This window comes from Crocuta crocuta, unplaced genomic scaffold (genome assembly GCF_008692635.1).
Source record: "Crocuta crocuta isolate KB4526 unplaced genomic scaffold, BGI_CrCroc_1.0 scaffold348, whole genome shotgun sequence".
Lineage (NCBI taxonomy): Eukaryota > Metazoa > Chordata > Mammalia > Carnivora > Hyaenidae > Crocuta > Crocuta crocuta.
Window position 1 is genome coordinate 2,037,699 of NW_027529573.1, and position 26,616 is coordinate 2,064,314.

A 26,616-nucleotide genomic window follows, 5' to 3' on the forward strand; every position below is an offset into this window, starting at 1 on the left:
CCTTCAGGCTCAGGTGGTACCTGTCCAACAGGCTCCCCTTCCTCTTCCAGAGGTACTGGTGCTTTAGGCTTACAAGGAGCTCAATGCCCAAAGGAGGCTGGCAGCACCAAGGGTGGGGTCCCCGGCATCTGCAGGGGAGCACTGGTGTGTGTGTGGGGTGGGGGGGGGAGGGGGAGGTACAGACAGGCCCAGTGCTGGCTACTGCGAGTGATGCATGGCCAAAGTCAGCCTCCACCTCTGAGGGCCCCCAGGCCTGCTCTCCGCCACCACACCCCTGCTCACCCCCAAGAGGAAAGGAGAAGAGAACTCAACTTCTTGAGGCTTTATTGGGCCAGGGGCTGTCCTGCCTTCCAGGCAGGCCCAAGCAGCTCCTGCACCAGGGATGGGCTGGCCGGAGAACCAGTCCTGAGTGTGCCCGCCACTGCACTCCTGCATCTCTTCGAGTGTCTGCTGCTCTTCCGTTCAGCCACACTGCCATGGGGCCAAGCCACTGGGACCCCCGGGGTCCCCAGCTTGCCAAGTGATCTTGGCTGTACTACTGGCCGTGTCTGGGCCTTGGTCTGCTTATCCTCCATGGGAGGATGTTACTTCTCTGTCAAAAGACAGGTCTACTCCACAGTATCAAAGAGTCCATGGAAGCAGATGGAGTTCAGGTCTCCCCTTCTGTGAGTCACTGCAGCTGCTACTCCTTGAGGCCTTTGTCTCTCACTTTCCATCAGGCTCAAATATACTCAATGCCAGGGCCTCAGACCCCAGGGAACCAGGCATCCATATTCCCTGACAGGAGGAGGAGGTTGGACCAGAGCAGAGAGTAGGCCAACTCACAGGCCAGGTACCAGGGTGAGGTCAGGAGGAGCTGGGCTTCTCCACTGAAGGGTAGAGCTTGCGCAGGCTGGAGTCCAGGAGGAAGTCCACTGACCTGTGGGGTGGGGACAGTGATGAACAGGTGACCAATGGGTGCTAGTGGGGGAGTAGGAAACAGGAGGTCAGGGCCAGAGAAGGGATTCCTAGATGCAGGACACAGTGCCATTTCTTTATTCAGTTGGGGAAACTGAGGCACAGAGAGGTTAAAAGGCTCACCTCGGGCTTTTGGGTCACCTATGTTGCCTTGGGAAAAGACTGCTCCTCCCACTCTATGTCGATGTGGGTTGGCCCCATCTCTGGTTCTATGACCAGGCACATGACCCAAGCCTGGCCAATCAGAAAAGGGAAACTGGCTCAGGACTAGGCACTCAGTCCAGAATAGACCAACGACAGCCTTCCTTGGGATTTTATTTTATTTTGATTGATTGATTGTCAACTCTAAGAAACTTCCTATGGGTCTTCTTGCTAAGCTGGTGGGATGGAACCTGGGAACTGCTGGAAGCCATATCTGTTCCCCTGTGGGAAAATGAAGGAAACCAACAAGGGTTGGTGTTGGAAGAAAGATAGCAGGATGGGGAGACCAAGACCCCTAATGACATCATTTGGGTGCCTAGATCCAGCCATGCCTGAAAGCAGCAGAACTCTGGACTTTTCAGTTTCATGAAACAATCAATCCTTATTTTACTTAACCTAGTTTAGTTGGGCTTCTGTCACCAAAATCTCCCCAAACCCATCCCTTCCAATGTGCACCTGTTCCTGCCTGCCTCTGGTTGTTTTGTAACACTAGGTTTCCTTTCTAGAATTTATTGGTCCTGTGTCCCATACCCTCAAGGCATCCCCCTTACCTTTACTGCCAAAGTATCTTCCAGATCATATGCCAAGGGCACAGGCTGTCCTTTCTACCTGAGGAGACTGAGTGCCAGCCCTGCCTCTGCTGCTACTGTTGCAGTGTCCCCCACTGTGCAAAGTGGGGACACCATGTCTCTCAGAGCTTATCTCTGCCTGTAGAGTGGATGATCCCTGAGGCTGGAAGGGGCACCTACCTGTCAATGGGGTGGATGATGACAGGGATGACCAGAAGCCCCAATGCAGTGGTAGTCCACTTGCGGATGGACAGAGGCCAGCGGGTGGCAGTGCCCAGGATGTAGAGAGAGGCAGCACACACGCGGTTGATAGTGAAGCCTGGGATGGCCACAGAAGCCAGAGCCTGCCACACGAAAGTGTCCACCACGGCCACGGTCACCCTGGTACTGCGGCCTGCTTCAGGGCTTCGTACCTGGTAGGGAAAGGAGATACTTAATCCAGCAGGGCAGGGGTAGGAAATGCTGTGGACAATGGGCATGAGGTTGGACCAGGGGAGGGAAGTGGCCGGTGGGGGGTGGAGACAGAACTGCACTACTGTCAGGTTCTGGATTGTACCAATTCAGGGCTGAGGGTGGACTCATTCACAGCCAGAACTGGGGTATAGATTGTGTCACATGCAGGGCTGGGGGCAGGGTGTAGCAACCTACAAACAGCATGGGGGTATGGACTGCACCAGACAAGGTTGTAGGGGTCGGACTGTCCCACAGGGGGTTTTACTACATGCAAGGCTGTGGACGAAATCACAAGGGGAGTGGACTAGGGTCGGCGGTTGAGAGGCAGGCTAACACTCACGTCTCCTGCCTTCTTGCCCTTGTCAATGGCATCTGCCAGCACGTAGGAGCTGGATACACCATAGCTCAGCCACACCACAGCCGCTGGCACCAGAGAGCGGAATGTCTCTCCCACCTCGTTGGCATAGCCTGTTGGGGAGGAGACATTTAATTCCAGGGGTAGGAGTGGGGATGGTTTGCTCCACAAGGGGGCACTAGTCCTAATTCCCAGCCTGCTAAGCCAGAGCTGGGTGACCTTAGATAGGTGATTTTACTTCTCTGAGCTTCCGTTTCCCAGTTTGTAAAAAGGCGTCCATAAAACCCACCTCCACTCTAGGGCCATTGTGGGAGCGCTGACCACAGTCACCATTATCATCACTCACTTGCCTTCCCAGTCTGGGTTCTAGAAGCACGTGCACTAATGCGGAGATTAAGAGCAAATCCCCCCATGAGGCACTCACCGTGCGCCAGGCCTTTCCTGTGCCTTATCTCTTTCTACTCTTACAACTACCACCCCATGAGAGGGACACTGTTCATTCCTTTATGCTGAGAAAACCGAGAATCAAACTGAGTCAGTAGGCCAGATGCCCTGACTCTACAGCCAGTGCCTGGGCACACGGGAGAGGCCAGCCCATTCTCCCGGTTCCTCCAAGTCCGGCTGGGGCTTACACCTGGGAGACTGACCAGTACAGATCCCGAGGGCAGAGGTGGTCTGACCTGAGCTGTGTGACTCTGGGCAAGTCCCTAGCCCTCTCTGAGCCCAGTCTCTGGCCCAGGCAGAATGAGGACTAAGATTCTTCCACCTTCTCCGGGCCCCTGCCCAGCGTCTGGCGACTCCTACCTCTCCAGCCACATTGTGCGGGGTCGCCGAGCCCCTCGCCCACTCCTGGCCCCCGCTCACCTAAGTACCGCACCCACGTGTCTCGGAAAAGGTCGCGCTCGGCACCCCGCGGGGGCGGCTCGGACATGGCGCTTCCACCTCCGCACCAGCCACTGCAGCCCGTCCTGCGCCGATACCACCTCAGCTTCCACTACCGATCCAGTCAGCCGCGGCAGGACCCGCTCAAGGTCCAGAACTGAAGGACAGGTCGCGCAGTCCCCGCCAGCAGGGAGCGTCTGCAAATTACCCCGCGCACTGAAGCCCCTCTCCCAGTCTTGGGCTTTCCAGATTAATTTTCTTAACGTTATTTTCTGGGTTTGAGTGGTTGGCGCAGTCCTTTCCCACGACTGGCTGTAGTTTCAAGCCTTAGAGACTGGGGTTCAAATGCGGGCTGCATTTCCTAATTATACCTCATAGCTGTGTGACTTTAGGCAATAGACTGTACTTCTCTAAGCCTCATTTTATTAATTTATTAAATGCGGAACACAATGTTCACTCCTGGGACCGTTGCAAAGATTAATTATAAGCAATCATTTGTTAAGTTTACTACTGATCAAACCATTGACTAAAGACTCTAGACAGATTATTTTTTTAAAGCCTCCCACCAATCTGGGACCGCCATTTTACAGATGAGGAAATAGAGGCACGAAAAAGATGGTCACTTTTCCAGGTCATACAGCTAAGTGGTAAAGCTGGCATTTGAATCCAGGTCGTGTGTCTCCAGATTCCGTGCTCTTAAGGGGAGTTGAGTTAATGAGGCTGGGGTAGTGAATGGTGAGCACTCTGGCCAAGGGGGTGCCTTCCTGGCAGGTGCTGTGTTCATTTATCAAGCTCTGGGGTCTAACTGGGTTGGTATAACCCTCAAACCAAACTTCTGAATGGGGGCCGGACCTTGAATGAATGAATGAATGAATGAATGAGGCAAGGGACACAAGACTTAAGGGAAATGAGAACAGAATGTGTGGTCTTGAGGGGTAATGATTACTAAGAAACTCTTCCCCAGCTGGACCTCAGTTTACTCATGTGGCAATGAGTGCACTTCACTAAAGCTCTGAACCTTTGGATTTTGGAGGTATCAGCCAGGGAAGATGCAGCCATTAAAGACAGGTAGTCCTGGGTTCAAATCCCAGTTGTGCCATCTATTGGCCACGTCAGTAAAATTTACGAGTAGCCAATATTTACTAAGCTCTCACTTGTTAAGGCTGTCTTCTAAGGGCTGTGCACATATTATTTCCTTGAATTTCTGCAACAGCCCAGGGCCCTAAGCACAGGGTTGTTGCGTGGTACCCAGTAAGCGCTCATTAAAGAATGAGCTTTTATTGTCATCAAATGAAGATAGGGAAAAATAAAGACCACTGATTAAATATTAAGGGCCCCATTTTCAGCCCTGGCCGTCTCTGTCATTGTACGGTCGTGCTGCCGGTTGGCGTGACCTCGCAGGAAGCTGGGCTTGGGCCCAAAGGGATCGCCAGCCTCGGAAACACCGGTAGTGCTGACGCGGAATTAGGAGACGGTCCCTAGCACCACGTGAGCGTCGCTCGCCCGCTTCCCTCCCACTCTGGGCCCACCGCAGGCACTGCACGTACTCCCCAGACCCGCGCGCTAGAACCGCCGGCGCGTAACGGGTCATTGAGTGGGCGGGGCCTCCACCCTGACCCTGAAGGCGTCCAGGAGCACGCCCTGGTGCCCTTAACAAAGATGGCGGAAGACAGCAACGGGCTGGGCCAACCGGGAGGCAAGCTGGCTGAGCCCCAATGGAAAGCGTGCGCCAGAGGCTAGTAGCGCGTGGCTTCTGCGCATGCGCCCCTCCTATTGACGGCTAGGCGCTGCTGAGGCATAAATTTGCCGTTCTGAGTGAAGGGCAGAGAGGAGCGAGGGGGTGGGCATTGATTTCCACTTCCTGTGCACTGAATGTTGCTTTATTCATTGGTTAATATTCCTAACAGAGCGTTGTAAACCAAGATCGGAATAACCCCTCCTAAGTGGTCTGGTTGGTGCCCACGCAGCCTCAGGCTGCTCAGGTCAACATCAGTCCAGCCCCTACTCAGTTTTCACCTCCCCACGCTGGGCTAGGGCCTAGGTCCGGGAGGGAAAGGAGTTCCTGCGAGGGCCCAGGAGGGGCCGTTTTCCAGTGTTCATTTGCAGGGCTTGGTGTTAAGTGCTGTGGTTGCCCCCAGGGTCCGTGCCCTCCAGTCCCTGGTCACCGCTTGGCGCCATCCCTGTTTGTCACTGTGGATGGAGGGTCTGGGGACCTGTGAGGCTATTTGTGGCTGCCCCCAGATGCTGGCCGGGGCTTTGGCCCCTTGCCGGGGCAGCTTCCCCGCCAGACACCAGGAACCCAATGGGCTGGTCAAACATCTCCCACAGAGATGGGACAGCCAAAGCACTGCTGAAGTCAGTCAGGAAGCGGCCTGGCCTCCTGGCCTGCACCGTGGGAGACTCAGACAGGGAAATGCACTCACTGAGATCTACTGTTTCGATCCCACTTGTCATTTTTGTGTGGGGTGCTCATGTGGAGAGTTACTTGATGAGGCTGGCAGCACTGAAGAGGGGGGTGGAAGCCTCAGGACTCACCCCCACCCCTAGCCTCCCTGGCCCATCATGGAGCTGGGATCCTGGAGGTAACTTCCCTGTGCTTTGTTTGCATTGGAGGACAGTGGCTGACTACTAAATCTCACTGTCCAGAGAAGCTGAGTCACTGACAATCAGCAATTAAAGAGACAGCCAGTGGGTCCCAAGAGTTGCAGAAATCTCAAGGTGGTCTCCCTGTCTACCCCTGAGTGGGAAGATCTATACTGACTCAGGCCATCTTCTAAGACGCAGTAGGCAAAGCCAAAAGATCCCAGCCTTGGTAATAGAAAGTTTAGAAGAGCTTGTGACCCCCACCATAACTCTAGCAACCTGCTACCTTGCCATACTCCTCATTGTGATCTAGACTTAACATTTTCATTTGGGAACAAGTTCCTCCCCTACAGCTGGCTTCTCTGAAGTGTTAGGTCTCAATCTCTCCCCCTTTTTCTAATTTCTTCCCTACTGCCGCCCCCATCTCCCTCCCCCCTCCCCCTTCCTGTCTCAGCTGTCACTGGACAAGTGAAGTTGGCACAGCTTATGGGATGGTAGATCCTATCATGGTGCCCAGCCCCTGGAGACTCCTTAGCAATTTGAGAGGCAAGGGGACTCTCTCCTGCTACTCTCCCTCTTCCTAATTCTGAAATGAAGGTTTACCAAATCCAGCCCAAGGTCTTCTTGTAGCCCACTTTTTTGGGGCATCTGGGTACTGGGCAAATGACTGCTGCAAGGGACAGAAACTGAAAGGGAGACACTGAGGGAGCCAGGCCTTCTGTGGGAGGAGGCATTACTTTGGGGTGACTGCCCCCAGCTGTTTCATCTTCTCTTCTGAGGCTTTGTCTGGAAGCAGGACCTCCACAGTGAAACTGACCTTCTTGGCATGAATGAAGCTGTAGGTGTTGTCAAAACGCAGGACATCTGAGGGGAGGCAGAAAACCAGACATTCAGGCAATTCTAACAAAGGGCAGTTAGTTTTGTTGACTGAACAAAGGTGGCATAAGGATGAAGGTGGCACAAGCAATGGTCCTTCACCTTCTGAAACTTGAGTCAAGCTAGGTTGACAAGAGAAAAAATATATGAGACAGAACATGGCGAGTGCCAGATGAATGAGAGACGACCATATCTGTTAACAGCTTGGAAGGAGAGGACCTTATGGACTGAAATAATGTAAAAAGGCTTTTCAGAGGAGTTAGAACTTGAACTGGGCCTTGAAATGGCACAGCAAAATTAGTATCAGCAGTAGCTGTCATAATAATAGTAATGGTAACAATGGCTACTTATGTGTGTCAGCCCAGGGTTGGTAATCTATATATACTACTGTACTATTGCTCCAAATAACTATGAATTCAGCATTAATGTTGCTTTATAGCATATAAAAAGGAGGTCGCTGTGTCACATGGTGAAGTGACAGCTGCGATTTCCCTCTGGTCTGCATTGTTGCCTGCCTTGGGCCCTGGAAAAAGATGAGCCCTGTTCAGCTTCTGGCCAAGGTAAAAAATATACAGAGTTTCTGAACCAGGAATTCATCTCACAGAAAGATAAATGAACAAAGATGATCATTTTGCCCCTGTTCGTAATAATAAATGATTAGGAAAACTCAAAGTGGGCATGCAGTTGGCAGAGAAGGCTTTGAAGCCTTGGCTGAGGAACAGACTGCTTTTAATCTAACCCTTTTCTTTTTGAGAAGTTGTTCCATTTCAGTCAAATACCCCTTCAAGAGAACAGAGTGTGAGAACAAATACACTCGCTCTGCCTTTTCCCTATCCTGGACTTCTCTTGCTTTTCCCGGCAAAAATTAAAACTTAAAACAAGCCCCCCCCACCCCCAAGTATATTTAATCCTGAAACTTAACCTCTCCCCTTTCCTGCCCCTAAATCAAACGCATAGTTTAAACCTTGGGTAGACATACCACCCTCTCTTTTTTCATGGTGTGAAGGAAGTGTTACTCATTGATTTTCTCTCTGCACCAGAGGTATTTCAGAACCAGCAGTCCCTCTGGAAAGAGACACTTCCTCACTGTCCTGGAAGTTTATGTATGGAAACAAATATATATCCTAAATTAGCTTCCTTTTATTTTTCCCAGTGGGAGATTATATTGTTTTTAAAATTATATATTTAGATGGGTTATATTATCCATGAATTTCATTTCAGAATAGTAAAGGGGATATTAGACATTCCATGTTATAAAAGGGAGGTGTTTTGTCTTTGAAGATTCACGGTCACATCTATGGGGAGTCCACAAACCCCAGATTAAGACCTCCTGCTCTAGGGGTGCCTGACTGGCTCAATTGGTTGAGCATGTGACTCTTATTCTCAGGGTTGTGAGTTCAAGTCCCACATTGGGCATGGAACCTACATAAAAAATTTAATTAAAAAAAAAAGACCTCCTGCTCTAGCCCACTCCCTTCATTTTAAGAAGGAAAGCAAAATCTGGGGTGCCTGGGCACTCAGTCAGTTAAGCGGCCAACTCTTGACTTTGGCTCAGGTCATGATCTCATAGTTTGTGGGATTGAGCCCCCCCACACTGGGCTCTGTGCTGACAGAGCTTGCTTGGGATTCTCTCTCTCCCTCTCTCTCTGCCTCACCCCCTGCTTATGCTCTTAAAATAAACAAATAAACTTAAAAAGAAAAAAAGGAAGGAAAGCAAAAACTACTTAGAGACACCTGCTCAAAACACTTGGAGTGTTGGTGGCACAGGAGGGCTCAGAAACCAGGCCTCCTGGAGCCTGGCTGGACTCTTTTCTCCCCAGCACGGCCTGGCAGTACTGCTGAAACTTCATCTAGTCTTCTGGTCTTCTAGACCATGCTAAGGACTCCTGGCAGACAAAGTCCAGATCTTTTCTTCTGAATCTTCTTTCCAAGTATTCTACACACAGGCCCTCAGGAAATATTAGTTGAGGGGAAAAAAATCATAAGTGAAATCAATCCAGGCTTTGTTTCTCCTTCTCAGTCATTAAGTACACCTGGGCAAGGACCCATGTGGCCTGGGGAGGATTAATGTGCTCTTACCACTGGAGGATGGCACAGAGTTTTAATTTCTCCACTGGGCGATCATGTTCCACTTTGCAGGGAGTCACCTGGTTCTCCAAGGGCACTGCCCTCCCACAGGTAAGCTTGTAACCTAACACTGTGTTCTCTCTGGACTCAGGTCTAACTTGAGCCATGGCTCCAGACAACAGCTGATCCCACCTCATTGTGTTTACACCTGGGAAGGGGACGTGGATACTGTGACCTGCCTCTAATCTTCCATGGAATGGACAAGAAGCAGCTGTCAAGGCCCCCCAGGCAGATAAACTTTCCATCTGGGAATGTATCCAAGAAGAGCTAAAATATATTTGGGATTTGCAAACCTGAGCCTCATTATGTTATAAGGTTCCTGGTCCTCTCTCAGGCTGTGTCAGTAATGGACACTGGTGGAAAACGGGTGGGGCACTGCTATTAGCTGCATGGATTTGAGTAAATTACTTCCCTGGTCTGGGACTCCATTCTCTCTTCTGTCGCTTCAGGACAGACCTGATCATCTCTAGGATAGGCTATGGCCTAGAGATCTGGACCAGGACTCTAGGATCGCCTCACGTCCTCTGTTTTTTGGTGTTTACACAAGCTACTTTGTCTCTTGTCTATATCTCAGCTTCTCTGTCCATTAAAAAAAAGAAAGCAACTCAAGCTTGGGATGCTAGGGTGGCTCAATTGGTTAAGTGGCTGACTTTTAGTTTTGCCTCAGGGCATGATCTCATGGTTTGTAAGATTGAGCTCCATGTCAGGCTCTGCACTGACAGCATGGAGTCTACTTAGGATTCTCTTTCTGCCCCTCCCTGGCTTGCTTGCTCTTTCTTTCTTTCTCTCTCTCTCACAAAATAAATAAATAAAGTTAAAAACAAATATTTTTAAAAATTCAAGCTTGGGGTGCCAGAGTGGCTGTCAGCTAAGCATCTGACTTCAGTTCAGGTCATGATCTCACAGTTCGTGAGTGTGAGCCCCTTGTCAGGCTCTGTGCTGACAGCTCAGAGCCTGGAGCCTGCTTTGGATTCTGTGTCTACCCTCTCTCTCTGCCCCTCCCCCACTCATACTCTGTCTCTCTCTTTCTCAAAAATAAATAAAACATTAAAAAAACTTTTTAAAAAAATTCAAGCTTATATACAAAATACTTTATGTTCTATGGATAATAGTATCTGGGCTATTATGGATAATAGTATCTGGTGTGCTAGGACTTGTTCTTCCTGAAGCATACAGTAATACGCCTTCTCCTCCAAAGACCTGGCTGCTCACTCACTAACAAGAATACTCCTCCCCGGGGAGCCATACCACAGAGCATCTGTGAGGAAGGGGCAGTAGAGACTGAAGGTTGCCTGGCATGTGGGGAAGTACACGGCATCTGAGATTGGGGTGATGGTGTGAGGCATCTGGGGGCTAGCTCAGGTCTCCTGGTGATGCCACCCTAGAAATGGGGTACAGGGCTTCTCCCATCTCCAACACCATTTCTAGGATGGCCCTTCTCCCTGCCAGGTCTTGCCCTCATACTAATAATGGTGATTACAGTGTGTTGAGTGCTTGCTGTATGCTAAGTGCTGCATAGACTTATCCCCATGAGGTAGAGAATTTGATCCCACTGTAGCAATTAGGAAACTGAAGCCAGGGGGTGGGGTGCAAAGTCACTTGGCTAAGGACTAGTTTTATAGTCAAATCTAAGTCAGCCCAATGATAAAGCCTTTGCTCTCATTGATTTTCCATGCCTGGCCCATTGGCTCTGATAGAAAGAAAACTGGAGATTGGAAAGGAATTGTGTGTGTGTGTATGTAGCTTTTCTGCTTATAACTGTTGTATATGGTCATTGTTAAATAACTATTCACAGAACTCATGTAAGAAATTAAAGCTCTCGGGGCGCCTGGGTGGCTTGGTCGGTTAAGTGTCCGACTTTCACTTAGGTCATGATCTCGCGGTTCGTGGGTTCGAGCCCCGCGTCGGGCTCTGTGCTGACTGCCAGCTCAGAGCCTGGAGCCTGTTTCAGTCTGTGACTCCCTCTCTCTCTGACCCTCCCCTGCTCACGCTGTCTCTCTCTCTCTCTCTCCTAGAAGTAAATAAAATATTAAAAAAAAAAAACAAAACAAAGAAATTAAAGCTCTCTATAAGCTTACTACCATCTCAGAGATAACCACTATTCTCCAGAATTATTTTCAATATACACATTAAAAAAGAAAAACAGAGTGCATACCATATGCTATGTTTCACTCTTCGTTTTTTTAAAAACATGTACCAGACATCTTATGTGTCCGTTTATTCTCTCTAATAGGTATATTGTATTCCATGTACGTGTATGCACGGACCATAATTCATTTAACAAGATCTTATTAAGGCCATTTAGTTTACTGCCACTTTCCCAGACTGCTAGGAACACCCCTGTACCTATATCCTTTTGTCTTTGTATTTAAAATTTTTTTTAATGTTTTATTTATTTCTGAGAGAGAGACACACACACACAGCATGAGCAGAGGAGGGTCAGAGAGAGAGGGAGACACGGAATCTGAAGCAGTCTCCAGGCTCTGAGCTAGCTGTCAGCACCAAGCTCGATGTGGGGCTTGAACCCATGAACCGTGAGATCATGATCTGAGCAGAAGTTGGAGGCTTAACCGACTGAGCCACCCAGGTGCCCCTCTTTGTGTCTTAGTATAAACATTTCTGTAGAATACATTTCTGGAGGTAGAATTGCTAAAAGAGAATTTTAATCGATACTACAAAGTTGAGTGAGGTTAAACACTTTTTCAAATGTCTGTTTGCCATTCTTATTCCTCTTGACTAACCTTCCTGTTCATGGTCTGTGCCCATTTTTTTTTTTAAATCAAGGTGGAGATGAATGAAGCTCAGAGGGGTCAAGACTGGGCTTTTTAGCATTGCTCACCCTGGGATCCCTGCACCTACCCAGATAAATTCTGCCTCTCTGATGTCTGAGGAGAGGAGCGTCCCCAAGAACTGTCTGATGACAATCACAGATCCAGTTGGTCTTGGACCAGAGAGCAGGTAATCTGAACCCTGGTGATCACCTAGCACCATGACTCACCCTCTACCTGGGAGTGTTTGATCAGAGTCCCAGTCTGCTGCTAACCAGCAGGGTCACCTGGTCATTGTACTTGTCCAAGCCTAGGTTTCCTCATCTATGTAAGGAGAGGGTTGAACTGATGGCTCCCTATGTCTAGTTCTAACAGTCTGAGAGCACAAATCCATGGAGAAAGAGGGACCTCACAGGCAGACAGCCAAGGCAGGGGCTCTAGGCCAAGTCAGAGATACTTACAGATGCCAGGATCACTGCAGGTGAGGGTCCCATCCTCAGGGACCAGGTGGGCATTGTATCTCTGGTTGGAAAGCACCTCCGTCATCTCCCCTGCCCGCTGCCTCTCCCCCATCTTGGTCTTCAGGAAAATCCCAAAACCAATGTCTGAACCATCCGACATGAACTGCCACCTGCAGGAGATATCCACCCAATGAGACATGATTCCATTTGTGTGTGCACTCTCTCAGGTCCTGCCCCCAGGGCTTCTCCCAGCCAGCCCCCCCACTGGCGTCGATGGCTGAAAGGCACAGGCCACCTACACAGGTCCAGAGCACTACCTGAGGACACAGCCGGGGAAGAGGATCTCATACTCCACTTGGTGGGAGGAGCCACGAGAAATCTGCACACTGTGCTCATACTGCTGTTTCACCTGATCTCGCACATAATACTTCTTGGGAATGTCACCCCCGTAGTTGATCTAGAAGCAGAGCACAGAATGAACTGGAATGTGCATTTGAGCCAGGCTTCCCGAGTGATCCCCTAGCCCATATGGGCATTGCGGGAGGGGGCATGCAGTCCCATACCTTGGATTTGCACTTGGGGTCTCCATCAGGATCAGTCATGGTACCTCCATACTCCATAGGCAGCTGGTCAGGGCTGATATGTTTCAATAAAACCTCCTTCCAGTTTGCTGGGCAGCAGAGGGAAGGAAGGCGAAAAAAAGGGTCACCACTAGGCAAGATTTCCTCACAGCCCCGGTGGTCAACACAAAAGAATCAGAAAAACCCTGTCTGTCCCAGGAAGCAAAACACAGGCATTAGGAGTACATGGTGTGTACACAGGTCTGCAGGGGGTTCAGGAGGAACCATCACCCAGAGGTGAGGCCCTGTCCTGAACTAAGAATCAGAACACCCAGAGTACTGTCTCCCCTGCCTCTGCCCAGTTTAGCAACCTTGGCCAAATCACTTCATTCTGAGCCTGGTTCCTCCCACCCTGCAAGACGTCAGTGGGGGTGAAGTGAACTAAGTACTTGAGAAGATGCCATAAACTGTTAGGTGCCCTACACTCATGAGAATATATTATCACTCCTAGAAAGGGTATACAAATATCTGCAGTGCAAGGAGAGGGAACAAAGAAAGGAACATCCCACACAAGGGGACAGCATGTGCATGAGGGTCTGAATCAACATGATTTGAATTTCAGGTAGACTGAATTTCAGGAGGGCACAACCCTGTGTCTCATCTCCTACTTTCATCTACACGAATCATGCTCAGTCATGAGTTACTGAATGCACCACTCTACAGTGGACCCTGAAATGGGTTCCCTTGGCTTTATCCCAGCCACGATTTACTTCTGCTCTGTTTTTCAGGCTGTCTAAGCTGCCAGTGACTTGCAGTTATTTTTTTAAATAACCAAGCCTTTTCCTGACTAGGAGAGTTTGACTCTAGTGCAACCAATGCTGAAAACCAGTTTGCCACTCCAAATTCCTAAACTAGAATCAGCCAAGTACAGTATTTTGATGCTGGAAACCTTTCCATGCCGACTATATAGACCATAAATAGGCAGCAGCTCCAAGTCATGAGGTACAACCCAGTGTCCTCTGTTGCTGGTGCTGGCTGGAAGCCCACAGAGACTGTCCATGGTCTCCCAGCCCTCTGGTTTCTAGGGTCCTGGGACCATGCAACTCCTGGGACACAGCATCTGTGGTTTAATCTGTGCTCCTAAGCTCCACTGACTAGCCTGAAGTGAATGTCTTCCCTCCTCTGCTGAAGATCCTGTATCTCCTGAGCCTGAGATGGATTTGGTTGAAGGGTTTCAGCTGTGGGTGGGAGAACAGACGGCACCTTCTCTACAGCTCCACTGCCAGGAAATCCAACCACCTCATGCTCATGGTGGGTGGTAGCAGCAGAAAAGCCAAGAATCATCAGAGCCTTTTGCTCAGATTTTGTATGTCTTCCCCCAGCTCAGCTGGAGAGTTGGAATAAGGCCAGAAGGACCTTCCCATCTTACAGAGAGAGTAACTGAGGCGACAAGAAGCAGATCTTGTTGCTGCCAGAGTCAGGACCAGATTCCAGGTCCTTTTCTAGAATGCTTTCTAGAATGTTCCACGCTGCTCCCAGGGCTCACTAATACACATTGGGAAGATTTCCACTTTCAATGTGGTGAACATTCAGAAACCTTCAGAATCCATATTACCTACCCCTAAATTCAATTTCACAGGTGGCATCAAGCCTGCCAGGAGCCCGTGTCAATCTACATTTGTAGTCTTTTCTTCCCACCAACTCCACTTAATGCTCTGGTAAAACTCAGCTCCTCTCTATCCCTGGCTGGCTTGGTTCCTGTGCATCTCTTGCGCCGGCTTCTCCCTTGTGCCCTGATATTCTCCCAGCTCCCTGGCACGTCCAGTCCCTGCCGGCTGTGGTCCTGCCAGCTTCATTGATCACTCTTCACTCTCCCCGGTGGGCTCCTCTTGCTCTGCCTGCCCTTGGACTTGGATAGTCCCCACGGTTTAGCCTCTGCTCTTCTGTGGGCAGACTTTATCTACTCGCAAGGTTTTAGCTGCTGCCTATGTTTGATAACTCCCAAACTTCCAAACTGGAGTTCTGTCTTCAGCTTCAGGCTCAAATACCCCCAACATCTAAATATCTCAGAGACCCCCCAAACTCTACATCAAGGTTATTCTTCCAGTTCTGTTCTGAACTGAATTGCACCAGAGTGATTGCGATACTCAGTCGCTCATGCCAGACACCAGAAAGTCATTCTAGATTTCTCTTCCTTCCTTCCCACATCCAGTCAACTGAGTTTTGCTGTTTCACTTCCTAAGTCTCCAGCCCATCCTCTCCTCTCCATGCCTACTGCCACTGCCCCAGCTCAGGCTTGCAACACCTCTTGCATGGACTGTGGCCACAGTGTGCAAACTAGTACATCTCCTTCGCAAGCTTGCCAGTAAAATGTGTCTCCATTTAAAATCTGATCCTGAGGAATAAATCCCACTTAAAAAAAAAAAAAATCTGATCCTGGTTGGGGTGCCTGGGTGGCGCAGTCTGACTCTTGATCTCAGCTCAGGTCATGATCTCACAGTATATGAGTTTGAGCCCTACATCGGGCTCTGTGCTGATAGCACAGAGCCTGCTTGGGATTCTGTATCTCCTTCTCTCTGCCCCTCCCCAACTTGTGCTCTCTCTTTCTCTCAAAATAAATAAACTTAAAAACTTAAAAAATTGGGGTGCCTGGGTGGCTTAGTCGGTTGAGCNAAAATATAAAAAAAATAAATATAATCCTGGTTGGGGTGCCTAGGTGGTGCAGTCAGTCAAGCATCTGACTCTTAATCTCAACTCAGGTCATGATCTCCATTATGTGAGTTTCAGCCCTACTTCGGACTCTGTGCTGATAGCACAGAGCCTGCTTGGGATTCTGTCTTTCCTTCTCTCTGTCCCTCCCTGGCTTGTGCATGCGTGCGCACTCTCTCTAAATAAATAAATAAACTTAAAAAAAAAAAAGAATAAAAATCTGATTCTAGTTAAGATGGGGTACACATACACAATGGAATACTACTCAGTAATGAAAAAGAATGAAATCTTGCCATTTGCAATAATGTGGATGGAACTGGAGGGTATTATGCTAAGCAAAATAAGTCAGAGAAAGATATATGATTTCACTCATATGTGGAATTTGAGAAACTTAACGGATGATCATGGGGAAGGGTAGGAAAAATAAGATAAAAACAGAGAGAGAGGCAAACCATAAGAGACTCTTAAATACAAAGAACAAACTAAGGGTTGATGGGGGTGGAGGGGTGGGGAAAATGAGTGAGCATTAAGGAGGGCTCTTGTTGGGATGAGCACTGGGTGTTGTATGTAAGTGATGAATCACTGGAATCTACTTCTAAAGCCAAGATCACACTGTATATTAGCTAACTTGAGAACACATTTAAAAAAATAATAAAATAGGGGTACCTGGGTGGCTCAGTCAGTTAAGCCTCCAATTGAGGTTCGGGTCATGATCTCATGGTTCGTGGGTTTGAGCCCTGGGTCGGGCTCGGTGCTGACAGCTCAGAGCCTGGAGTCCACTTCAGATTCTATGTCTCCCTCTCTCTCTGCCCCTCCCCTGCTTGCACTCTGTCTCTGTGTGTGTCTCTCTCTCTCAAAAATAAATAAACATTAAAAAAATAGTAAAATGGCTAGAAAGTTAAATAGTGAATAAATAAATAAGTATCCAATCCTGGTACCCTCCCTGCTCAGAATTCTTCCGTGGTTCCCAGTGGCCTGTAGTCATGCCCAGGCTTCTCAGCATGGTGCCCTGGGTTCTCTGTGCCCTGACTCCTGGCCCCCTCTACAGCAGGACCTCTTGCCATGCCCTGCTGTGCTCTCTACAACTCCCTAAGCCACGGTGTGTCGGGTCTTTCCTCAGTGCTGTTCTTTCTGCCCAACAGCTTCCTGCCTGGCTTCATCTGGCTGCCTCTTACTCATTCCATAGCACTCAGCTGAGATAGGCATCCACTCTCTCCTGGGTCAGGAAGGGGTGAGTGTTCCTGCCCAGTGTCTCCACCCACATTTTGATTCCTCCCTTTTACATGTAACATATTGTCTGCATCTCCCTTCCCCAAGAGGGCCGAGGGCTCTTCAAGGGACTCTATCTTATTTATCTTTGTCACCTAGTCCACAGGGCCTGGCACACAGTAGGTGCTCATGAAAGGAAGCCACTCCTAGTTGCCCCTACTTGAAAGCAACCTCTGCTCCTATGACCTCCGTGGCACCTTCTCTCTGCTGTTTCTAGTGCCTTTTCTAGCTTGTATCATTGCTTTCTCTCTAAAGGTCTGTCTCCTGTTACCCTGTAAGCTCCTTGAGAGCAAGACTGGCATTTTGTTCATCTTTGCATCTACAGTGCTGAGCTCAGTACTTTCTTCTAGAGTATCTGAGAGAAAGAGTTCTTATTAAAACAGAAAGGCAGACCCTAGCCCAGTGCCTTGCTTGCTCCTGGGTCCCACTGCCACCAAACCAGCAGAGGAAGCCTTCACCTTAGATACATCTAAAGCAGTCCCCAGTTTGGGCCACAGAGCATCCAGTGGCACTGAGAAGAGTCAGAGCTACTCACCCCCCAGGACCATGATCTTCTTGCGAGTGTCCTCACTCAGGAAGGGCTTGATGAGGTTATAGGCCACAGGAAACAGCTTGGGGGCTGGAACAGAGTCCAGGCAACGTGAGACCAGGAGCAAGGCCCACTTTATCCCTAACAGTGTCCTCCACAGCCCCTTGTGTCAGGCCACAGACTCCCTAGTGCTGCAGAACCCACATAGGCTGCCCAGGGTGTGAGGCTTGGCACAAGCGCTTCTTTGACATGCAGCTCCCTGTCTAGACAGGGGGTATTGCCTTTCTACCTCACCCGTCTGGCTGGCTCCAAGGAGGTAATAAATCCTAAAAGCTTTGTTAATTGTAACTCGGTCTGCATATGTCAGGGGTCTCCAGATCCCCTCCTCTGGCTCACCCCATTCTACTCTCCTGAACCTGCCCCAGTAACATTTTGGGCCCCTCTTTCCCATCTGACTTAATCACAGATAGTCCCCATCTTACCTTTAACAACAAAAAGACGCTTCAGTGTCTCAGGATAGTTTTCCTCAAACATGCAGAGAAACTGTGGAAACAAATCACAGAGTCCGGAGTGCCCAGACCTCTGTACCAGGGAGGCAGGCCCTGCCTCCTTCAGGCTAGACTCTGCCCCCAATCACCTCACCCACCAGGCATCCTAGCAGAGAGGTTCACCCCTACTTTTTCTCCTCCTCACAGCCCCCTTCCAGCCCTGTCCCTCACCTCTCCATAGGCCTCCACTGCAGGCTTCCAGAGATGCTTGAGGCCAAGCCCCTCGCAGTCATAAATCAGAGTGATCGTCTCCACCTTCTTCCCCAACTGCAGGGTACAGAGGAGCAGAGAGGCATATCAGGCTTCTGCGATGCAGAAGCCCACCCCAGTTCAGGGCATTTGCTGATTTGGTCGTGGGCCCATATAGCAACCAGATCTGGGCAGGGCCATACCAAGGGTCTTCCAAATTGAAATAATCACCCCCATGCCAGAACTGTGGCCTAGGCTGGTCACTCTTTCTGCCTAGGTGTCCCTGTTCTCATCCAGTAAACAACTGGTTGGATCTAGATTAAATCTGAGGTCCCTTCTGTTCTGCAGTTTGAGCTGGTGGCCTCCTCCTTCCTCTGTGTGCAGCACCTGGTAGGTAGTGCTCTGTCTGTGCGGCCTCACTCGGCAACTTTTCTGGTGAGCAGGCACAGAGACTCTCCGTCTAACCAAAGCCCTGAAGGGTGCATCCCCACCTAATGCTTCTCTGTGTCCCCAGCCTGCAGGGTCTCTGCACACACTGAGCTCTCAGTGCATGTTTGTGAATGATGGGGTTGAAGTGTTCCCAAATTTATCACATCATTTCACCGGATCCTCACGATAGCTGAAGAGGAAGGCAGGAGAGAAGGTCAGGGTGGCTCTGGCTCTCCCTTCTCAGAGAGGGAATCACCTGTCCCTACCTTTTTGTTTTGAATACAGACTCTGAGCTCATCTTGCTAGTGGTACCCAAACACTTGTCCAAGGACAGGTTGGTCCGTGACAAAGATTTTACTGGTGCCCAGATGAATGAGAAAAACAATGATAATGTAGGAATTTCTTTATGAAACTAAATTTCTTTGATTTAAAGGACTGTTCTTTATTCTGAGATTATGCCATTCCTATAGTTTTGGGGGCTGATTACGACAATAGTAGCCGGTAAATTTTTAAGTCCTTGCTTGGAAAAATAAATATTTGGCAACATATGTCAGTCCCCAGAACTTTGACATTTCAAAGTTTGTCATCTGAAATCCAAACATATGGGCCTCAGCCCTGAAGCTATGCTTAAATCCCTGTGTGATGTGCCTGCTTCTGCTTGAACACCTCTACTGTGACAAACTCGTTTTCAACCATGCTAAACCCACTTGCCTTTTCTGTCTGGTGGACACACTCCTGAAGAAGCCGCTCGCAGTCCCGCATCTTGGTCTTGAGCAAGTCCTGTTTGCTGGCTGAGAGGAGCAGACCCTTGGCATCCAGAGGTCCAATGATATCATACCAGACAGGGCAGCCATCCAGGTCATAACCACACATGCCCCCTGACAGATACTGTTGGACCACCTGGGCAAAGACACAGAGGAGGCACCTGGTCAGCAGGCCCAGGGCAGTTGTGCCTTCCCTGTATCCCGAGGCCTTCCCAGGGGTTCATCAAACTCTCCCTCTACAGCCTTCCCCTGGGTGCCTGGATACCCACTCCGGGAACCACTGGGGCTCACTTGGAATTGTCAGACCTCTCCTCTGAAGGTCCCAGTCTGCCAGACTCAGGACACAGATTGTGGGTCCAACATAGGGATGGGGCAAGATCATTTGTCCTTACCTCTGGAGGCTGCCAGCTCATGATGTTGTCAATGTCCTTTTGCTTTCGGAACTCCACGTGCTGCAAACACACAGTCAGGGCTTTAAAAGAGCAGAAGTGGGGGGAACCCTTACGAGGCATTTAGCAATAGATGACAGTACGAAGAGGCCACCATCACATCTCAGGTATGTCATGAGAAGGCAACTGGCAGAAATGGAAAAGAAGGCACTGCCTGTTTTAGAGGACTGGGCAGAAGGGATTATACTTCTTGGCTGGCCCAGACCTATAAAAGTTCTGTGTTTCCATGGAAGGGAATGCACTTTGTCACAGAGGTATAAGGCAACAGTGGTCAGCTAATTCTCAGATATGTCACACAAGTCAAAATCTGTGATTGGATGGGCAGAGTAGGCAAAGACAAACAGGCAAGCAGCAGGATATGAAGCTAAATGGATCTCACCTTCCGGAGCATGGCCTCGGACTTCTGCAGGTCGAAGTTTCTAGCTGTAACAGGGAAACGTGGTCAAGGTTAGACCAGCAGACTATGCATCCAAGGACAGGGAGATTTCTTTATTCCCACGCGGGAGCTGACTCCTAGATCACCCCACAGGCAGAAGCTAATATGAAGACCTTCACTGGGGGCTTCTGGAGCACCATAGCCCCTGAAGGTCAAGGATCAGGGCAGGTGGCTAGAGCCTTGCAACTTCAGGATTAAAAGAATTTTACCCTAGTAGATGCAATAGATGAAAGAGCTTATCTTCACTCATGGAAAGTAAACCCTGGACCTCTTTATCATTTTGCCTTTCCCCTTACACAAAGTTAATCTTCACAGTCTAACATCCAGTTCTGAGAACTTGACCCACAGTTCAAAGATGAGCACAGCTGCCCCACAATCTGGGGTGGATCTGGCAGAACATCCCAGTAGGATAGAGGAGTTGATGAGCCTCAAGTCCACCTTGCCCTATCTTCAAAGGACCCACGCATACCCTAGTGGGACACAGAGGGCCCTCTTCCCATGGTTCCTGGAAAACTTCAGAATTCAAGTTCAACTGGGCCAATGCTTCATTTTATGCTCTAACCCCAAGTCGTCCTGCTCAATCTTGAACACAAAGACCTCAATGCCTCCCCTCCCCAAGCCACCTGCTTCCAGGTAATCTGAGCTGCCATTTGCACCCAGTCCTCATTGTTACACTGAGTGGAGATCCACTGCCAGGACACTTGGAAAGTAGGGTTGCTTCCTCAGTCATATGACAACCTCTCCAGTACTAAACTCTGTGCTGCCACCTGAGTCCCCTGGGCTATCACGTTGCCCACCCATGGACTCTAACCATTCCTCATAGCCTCGTTTCAAGTCCATCCACACAACTTTCCTTTAGAAGTTTCCCAGTTTAGGGGCGCCTGGGTGGCTCAGTCAGTTAAGTGTCTGACTTTGGTCAGGTCATAATCTCACAGTTCGTGAGTTCAAGCCCTGCGTTGGGCTCTGTGCTGACAGCTCAGAGCCTGGTGCCTGCTTCACATTCCATGTATCCCTCTCTCTCTCTGTCTCTTCCGCACTTGCTCTCTGTCTTTCAAAAAATGAATAAACATTAAAAAAAATTTTTTTAAACAAGTTTCCCAGTTTGCCACTGCTCTTCTTAAAGTGTGCTGTCCAGAACTGGGTGCAGCACCAGGAACACCTGGTCCAATAAAGCCTTCTCCAATAAAGCCTAAAAACTTTCTTGGCAGCAGTCACACCCTTAACTCAGATGGAGTTTACAGTCAATTGAAACCCCCAAATCCTTTTCAGCTGTGCTGCTGCAAAGACTCCATCCCATATGTTGTGAGGTGGTTTTCTGGACCCATCCCTATCAGATTTCATCTTGTTACAGTCAGCTTCGTTTCATCCCCTAAAGAGTTTTTGAGATCCAGACTCTGACCAGTTTTGCCAACTGACCTATGAACTGTACCTCCCAGCTGTATGTCTCTGTGGAACTGATTGGTATCTAGATCTGCTGACAGCCCTGGAAGCTGGGCCAGACAGGCTGCCCTCTGGACTGTCACCTTAATCACTGATCTCTGGGAGTGGCCGAGCACATTCCCTGACTCTGCTATCATGAAATCCAGTCCACTCTCCTGCACCCAAAGGGTGAAATTTGACCAATGCCACCCCTGTCATTGGTGCTGGACACACATGTGTAGAACTAAATAGCTTTCACTCTCAGGAAGTTTCTTCTGATGGCTACCTTTCACGTGCCATCATGGAAGCAAGGGGCAGCTCTTAGAGGAATATAATCTGGGTTTGCATCTCAGGCCTTCCACTTTCTTGCAGTTTGACCTTGGACAAGATGCCACATATCTCCGACTAAATCATCTATTGATCTTGAAACACATGAAAGATGCAAAGCAACATGCTACCATGATGGGGGAGCCCAGCTGGTCTGTGAAGGAGTGACAGTGAACTGTGAGCCCCCTTATCTCCAGGTGGCTCTCCAGTTAACCAGTATCTGCCGGCATCCAACATCCAACGTCTTCTTTGAGGGCCCTCCCCAAGTTGCCACTTGGCCCTGACAGGACCCGGCCTGGTGCCTCCCCATGCATGCTGAGTCAGGTCTCTCCACGGCTCTTGACGGCCTGGTCAGGGGCAGCTCAAAGTGTGGCTTAGGGCACTGCCAGAGAAACTGGCCCAGGAACAGCTATCCTGGGTTCTTATCTGATCACCTCCTAGTCCTAGTGAAGAAGACTGAGACCTCCTTTGCCCCCACCCCTCACAGACATGTGTGCGTGCACATGCGCGCAGACACACACACACACACACACACACACACACACACACACACACACACACACACGGTGTTTCTACCACCTCCTTGTTTTCATCTGGCCATCTGATGCTCCTTGCTGGGGAGCCCAGAGCTCAGCCCCAGTCAGGGTGAAGCAGTAGAGATCTGTGTGCCTGCTCTTAGGACCTGGGGGCCAGCAGAAAACTGAACTCACATAAGGGGAAGGGTCAAGAGTGGAAGCCTGAGCTCACACCTAGGTTAGAGGAAGACATTCTGCTGGCATGCGCCTTGAAAATGTTCCTTTAGAATCAAAGGTAGAGAAAGAAAATGTTTCCTTAAAGAAAAAGGCAACAAAAACCGTAATTGAAATTCATAGCAAAGTCTGACCAGGACTGAGCTCCTGCCCAGGAAATGAGAGGCACAAAGTGCAGGGGAGATACTTCCTCTGTCTATAGAGGCAGAGCTTGTCTTCAGACAGGAGCTGCAGCTTACTAGAGAGACTGGTGGCCTGGGAGTCTGGGGCCCTAGGTTTCTGCCCCCATTCTGCTTCTCATTAGCTGTGTGCCTTTAAATAAGTGCCTTCCCCTCTCTGAGCCTCAGTTGTCTCATCCAGCAAATGAGGATGACTATACTTTTCCATATGCCTGCAAAGAGAGGGGTTATCCCAGGACTGGGGAGTTGGGAATGCCTGGGGAACCAAGCGCCAGAAGCCCAGGTGGCCTTCTCTTAGATAAAAGAGCTGTGTTATTTTGTTCAGCTCTCTGAAACCACATGTCTCTACCTAACAGCAGCTCGGTGGGGTGTTTGATCATCTTGCAGCTGGCTCTTTAAGGCAGCACAGTCTTCCCACGCTGCCTAACCGCCCACTTCTAGCAAAGGCCCTTTGGCAAAACATCCTCTATCCCTGGACTGACGCCATTGCACCCCGTGCTGCCCCTCCACCCAATGCGAGTGGGCTGAGGGTGGTGCTAGTGGGGCAGTCACAGGGGGAAAGGGCAAGTGGCACTTCCAGAGGCACACAGGGCCCATGTCGCTTCCCTGGCTGCACCTGCCCTGGGGTGCCTACTAGCACCTTTTCTGGAGAGAAATGGAAAATACACCTCTTCACCTGTCCCGAGACCCCTAAGGTGTATATGTGTGTGTGTCCATTCTATAAATAAATAATCAGGCATGATTGGTACTTTAATATTTGGGGCTATGATTCTACGTCACAACTGAATCTCTCCCAGTCTAACACAGTGGAATTTTCTCTATTATTTCAGTGTCTGGTAAGAAAGTTTCTATAAAGGAAAAAAATGTGTGTCACAGGATCTGGAGAAGGTAACACATGACTTGAGCCACAGGAGAGGAAAAGGGAAAAAAAGGAGAGATTTCAAGAGTTGGGGCATGGAGCGGAGTTGGACTCTGATGCTAGTAGAAACGTGTACATATCATTACCACTCATAGAGTTCTGTCATGTTACATCCTGTAATAGGCAGGGTACCCTGTCTGGTCCTGTTCTAACAGGGAGGAGCCTAAAGCAGATGTGTGCTCCTGGCCAAGGTGCCATAGCCAGGCCAAGGCAGAGCCAGTACTAGAACTGGAGGTTCTGGAGCCTGGTAGTGGCTTGAGGGCAGTCTTGTCAACCTTGGTTTGGCTGAGTGCTCCCCATGTTCCCTGTGCACTCTGCCCCTCCTTCAAGCTGCCTAAACTGCTGGCAGCAGATGGCCTGCCAGCCCAAAAAGCCGCAGAGGGGGCTAGACTCTCCCAGGGGCCTGCCCTCTGGTTGTACACTTGGCTCTGCCTCTGACTACCCACATGGCTGGGTCTTCCTAGACTTTTCCTCAATCCATTTCCCCAAGTCCATCAGGAGAGTGCATTTATCAAATGGATGGAAAGGGCACTGGGCTGGGAGTCAGCCCACCAGCTCTAGTCTTCTCTCTGCTTGTATCTCAAGCACTGTGTGACTTGGAGCAAGTTACTTCACCTCTCTGAGCCTCAGTGTTGTTTCTACCCAATAAGAGGGTCAAGGTTATGTAATTGCCAAGAGTCCTTTGGATTCTAAAGGTTGACTTCTCCAGATTCTCAGATTGCCAGGGGCAGGGTTTCCAGAGTGTACCATTCTGTTACCCAGAACAAGGTTCTGCCCAGCCTCCCACAGCCCCAATTCCCTCACCTCGGAGCCAGCGCAGGAGAAAATAGTCATCTGGATTGGGCAGAGTAGGCAGCACATCCTGGACATTCTCCCGAAACTGTAGGGAGAAGCAGTAGGGTGAACGGCAGCTCCCACCCTGAACACCTTCTGCCCAGGACTCTCCACAGGGACTTTGCTAGACCCCTCTTCAACACGGGTCAACTCTGTAGACACTGGCTGAGCACATGGGCTGCACAGCACACTGTGTTGCCTCAGTGGATAGCAAAGAGGAGGCAGGAAGGGAGTAAGACACTACCTCTGCCTAGCTGTGTTCACTTCCACACTCCAGTGTACCAGGTGGGCATACATGTTTCCAGCTAACTGTGATAGTACACGCTCTGGCACCTGACACGTGCCACAGTAAAAGGTGTCAGTTTGCCAAGCGTTCCCTGTGTGCCCCGCACTGAACTTGGCACTTATCTTATTCATGCCTCACTCAGAGTTCCTGGAGGTTTCACTGTCCCTATTTTACAGATCAGGAAATTAGAGCTCAGAGAGGCTAAGTAACATTCCCAAGGCTGAACAGCTAGTAATCAGCAGAGCTGGGATGCAAACCCAGGTCTGTCCGAGGCCAGAGAGAGCACTCTTTCCACTGTAGTCTTCTGCCCTTTAGTAATGGACTGGTGAGCAATATGCTGGGGGAGCAGAGGGAGGGAAAAGTTTGATTATGACTGGCCTAGGAAGACAGTGGTCTTATGACTTCAAAAAAAAAATGGCATTTGCGTTGGGCTAGAAGGACTTCAAAGGCAGCAGGAGGAGGGAGGAAGGCAATCCAGGTGGAGGGAACAGTTCCAACAGGAAGCCATGAAGGGGGAAAGTGCAGGGAGTGCCAAACAAGGGATGTGGACAGTGACCTCAAGGGACACCACATCCACCTCCACGTAGGTGAGCACACCCCCACATGCTCTCCCCATGCCTCCTGCTTCTAGCCACTCACCTTTCTCTACTCACTGACCTACAGGACAGCCACAGAGGGGACCAATGAGGACCTGCCACCTCTGCCCCTTGCCTAGATCAGCCAGGGACTCAGACCATCCCATCCCATCCCCAGGACTCCCAGGGAAAATGCTCATCCAGGGCCTAGGCATGAAGCCACCCCTCACCAAGGACCCTACCCAGCCCCTGGTTTCCAGCTTAATAACCACCTAATCCCTCCTCTGCGTGAATTCCCCTGCAGGTCAGCAGTAAAACCTGAAACCTCCCTATCCAGCCTCCCTGGGATAGGGGAGGCCCAGCCTGGGGCAGAACCTTCATGGGGTTGGTGCCTCAGCCCCACTGCCATAGCAGGAGACATCTGGTCCCCCACCCCCTGCCCAGCAATGGAAAACTGCTCAGCTGTGGAGCCTCCAAACCTTCAGACAGGACCCAATGAGTTCTGGCTGCAAGAACAGCCAGTCTCCCCTCTCCTCGGGGGCAACAAAAAGTAGATTCAGTTGGTGGAGAGGGGGCTTAGCTTTCAAACTGCTGCCCCCTCCTCTGCCCAGGTGCCAAAGCAAAGCCAGGCGTACCTTCTAGCCTTCTGAAGAGCATCTGCCCCAGTCCCAGGGAGGGGCCTGGATTGCAGGACAAGGGAGGGCTGGTCTGAGCTCAAACTAACCTCAACCCAGTGAGTCGCTGATAGGATTGCAGGCTGCACATGAGGGTGCTCCCTTCAACAACATCGGGTCCAACCCCTCATTTCATTTATCAAGGAGCACACAGAGAAGGACGGATTTTGCCCAAGGTCGGCAGAGAGACTTGGTGCCCCAGAAGGGGTTCTCCAAGTATCCTAAAGAGCTGTCAGGGCCCTGTTCAGGGCGCCGCCGCCCCCGTAAGAGGAAAACCTCCCGGAAATGGGAGGAAACCTGGGGCGCTGCCCCAGCCCCAGCCCCCAGGGCCCGGGTGCCAGTCTTGAGAATGAATATTGCCTTTGTGCCCTTAGCTACCTACGAGGGCTTCCAAGCAACCACTTCTTCCCAGGTGGCATCGCCAAGGTCTCGCTCGGGGCTGAGGCTGAGGTGGCCAAACTTCCCCGGGGCCTCCTCGGCGGGGGGAAGGAGGGAGGGGCAGGCCTCGGGGAGAGGGGCGCGAGGCGCCAGGTGCCGCCA

At 50.2% G+C, this 26,616-nt stretch overlaps 2 protein-coding genes across 5 annotated transcripts in view; both read right to left on the reverse strand.

The window, feature by feature from the left end:
* Positions 1-706: 706 nt before the first annotated feature.
* Positions 707-3,589, reverse strand: MTFP1 (mitochondrial fission process 1). The gene is made up of 4 exons (XM_077761510.1): positions 3,400-3,589; positions 2,521-2,648; positions 1,908-2,140; positions 707-919 (listed from the first exon to the last, which is right to left on the reverse strand). The coding sequence occupies exons 1-4, from the start codon at positions 3,464-3,466 to the stop codon at positions 847-849; spliced, it is 501 nt and encodes a 166-aa protein (XP_077617636.1). The 5' UTR covers positions 3,467-3,589; the 3' UTR covers positions 707-846.
* A 3,018-nt stretch (positions 3,590-6,607) lies between these two features.
* SEC14L2 (SEC14 like lipid binding 2) overlaps positions 6,608-26,616 on the reverse strand; it is a 20,632-nt gene continuing 623 nt past the window's right edge. Inside the window, exons 1-12 of one of the 4 annotated variants that reach the window (XM_077761511.1) lie at positions 26,459-26,529; positions 24,512-24,587; positions 20,058-20,101; positions 19,622-19,681; positions 19,177-19,365; positions 18,019-18,114; positions 17,782-17,842; positions 17,306-17,389; positions 12,796-12,902; positions 12,550-12,689; positions 12,233-12,402; positions 6,608-6,864 (exon numbers count right to left, since the gene is read on the reverse strand). In XM_077761511.1, coding sequence (XP_077617637.1) covers positions 6,734-6,864; positions 12,233-12,402; positions 12,550-12,689; positions 12,796-12,902; positions 17,306-17,389; positions 17,782-17,842; positions 18,019-18,114; positions 19,177-19,365; positions 19,622-19,681; positions 20,058-20,069 — 1,050 coding nt within the window. In that variant the 5' untranslated portion in view covers positions 20,070-20,101; positions 24,512-24,587; positions 26,459-26,529 and the 3' untranslated portion in view covers positions 6,608-6,733. Of the gene's footprint in view, positions 6,865-12,232; positions 12,403-12,549; positions 12,690-12,795; positions 12,903-17,305; positions 17,390-17,781; positions 17,843-18,018; positions 18,115-19,176; positions 19,366-19,621; positions 19,682-20,057; positions 20,102-20,583; positions 20,605-24,511; positions 24,588-26,458; positions 26,530-26,616 lie in introns of those variants that run through there. The other 3 variants (XM_077761514.1, XM_077761513.1, XM_077761512.1) reach the window with 3 other exon arrangements.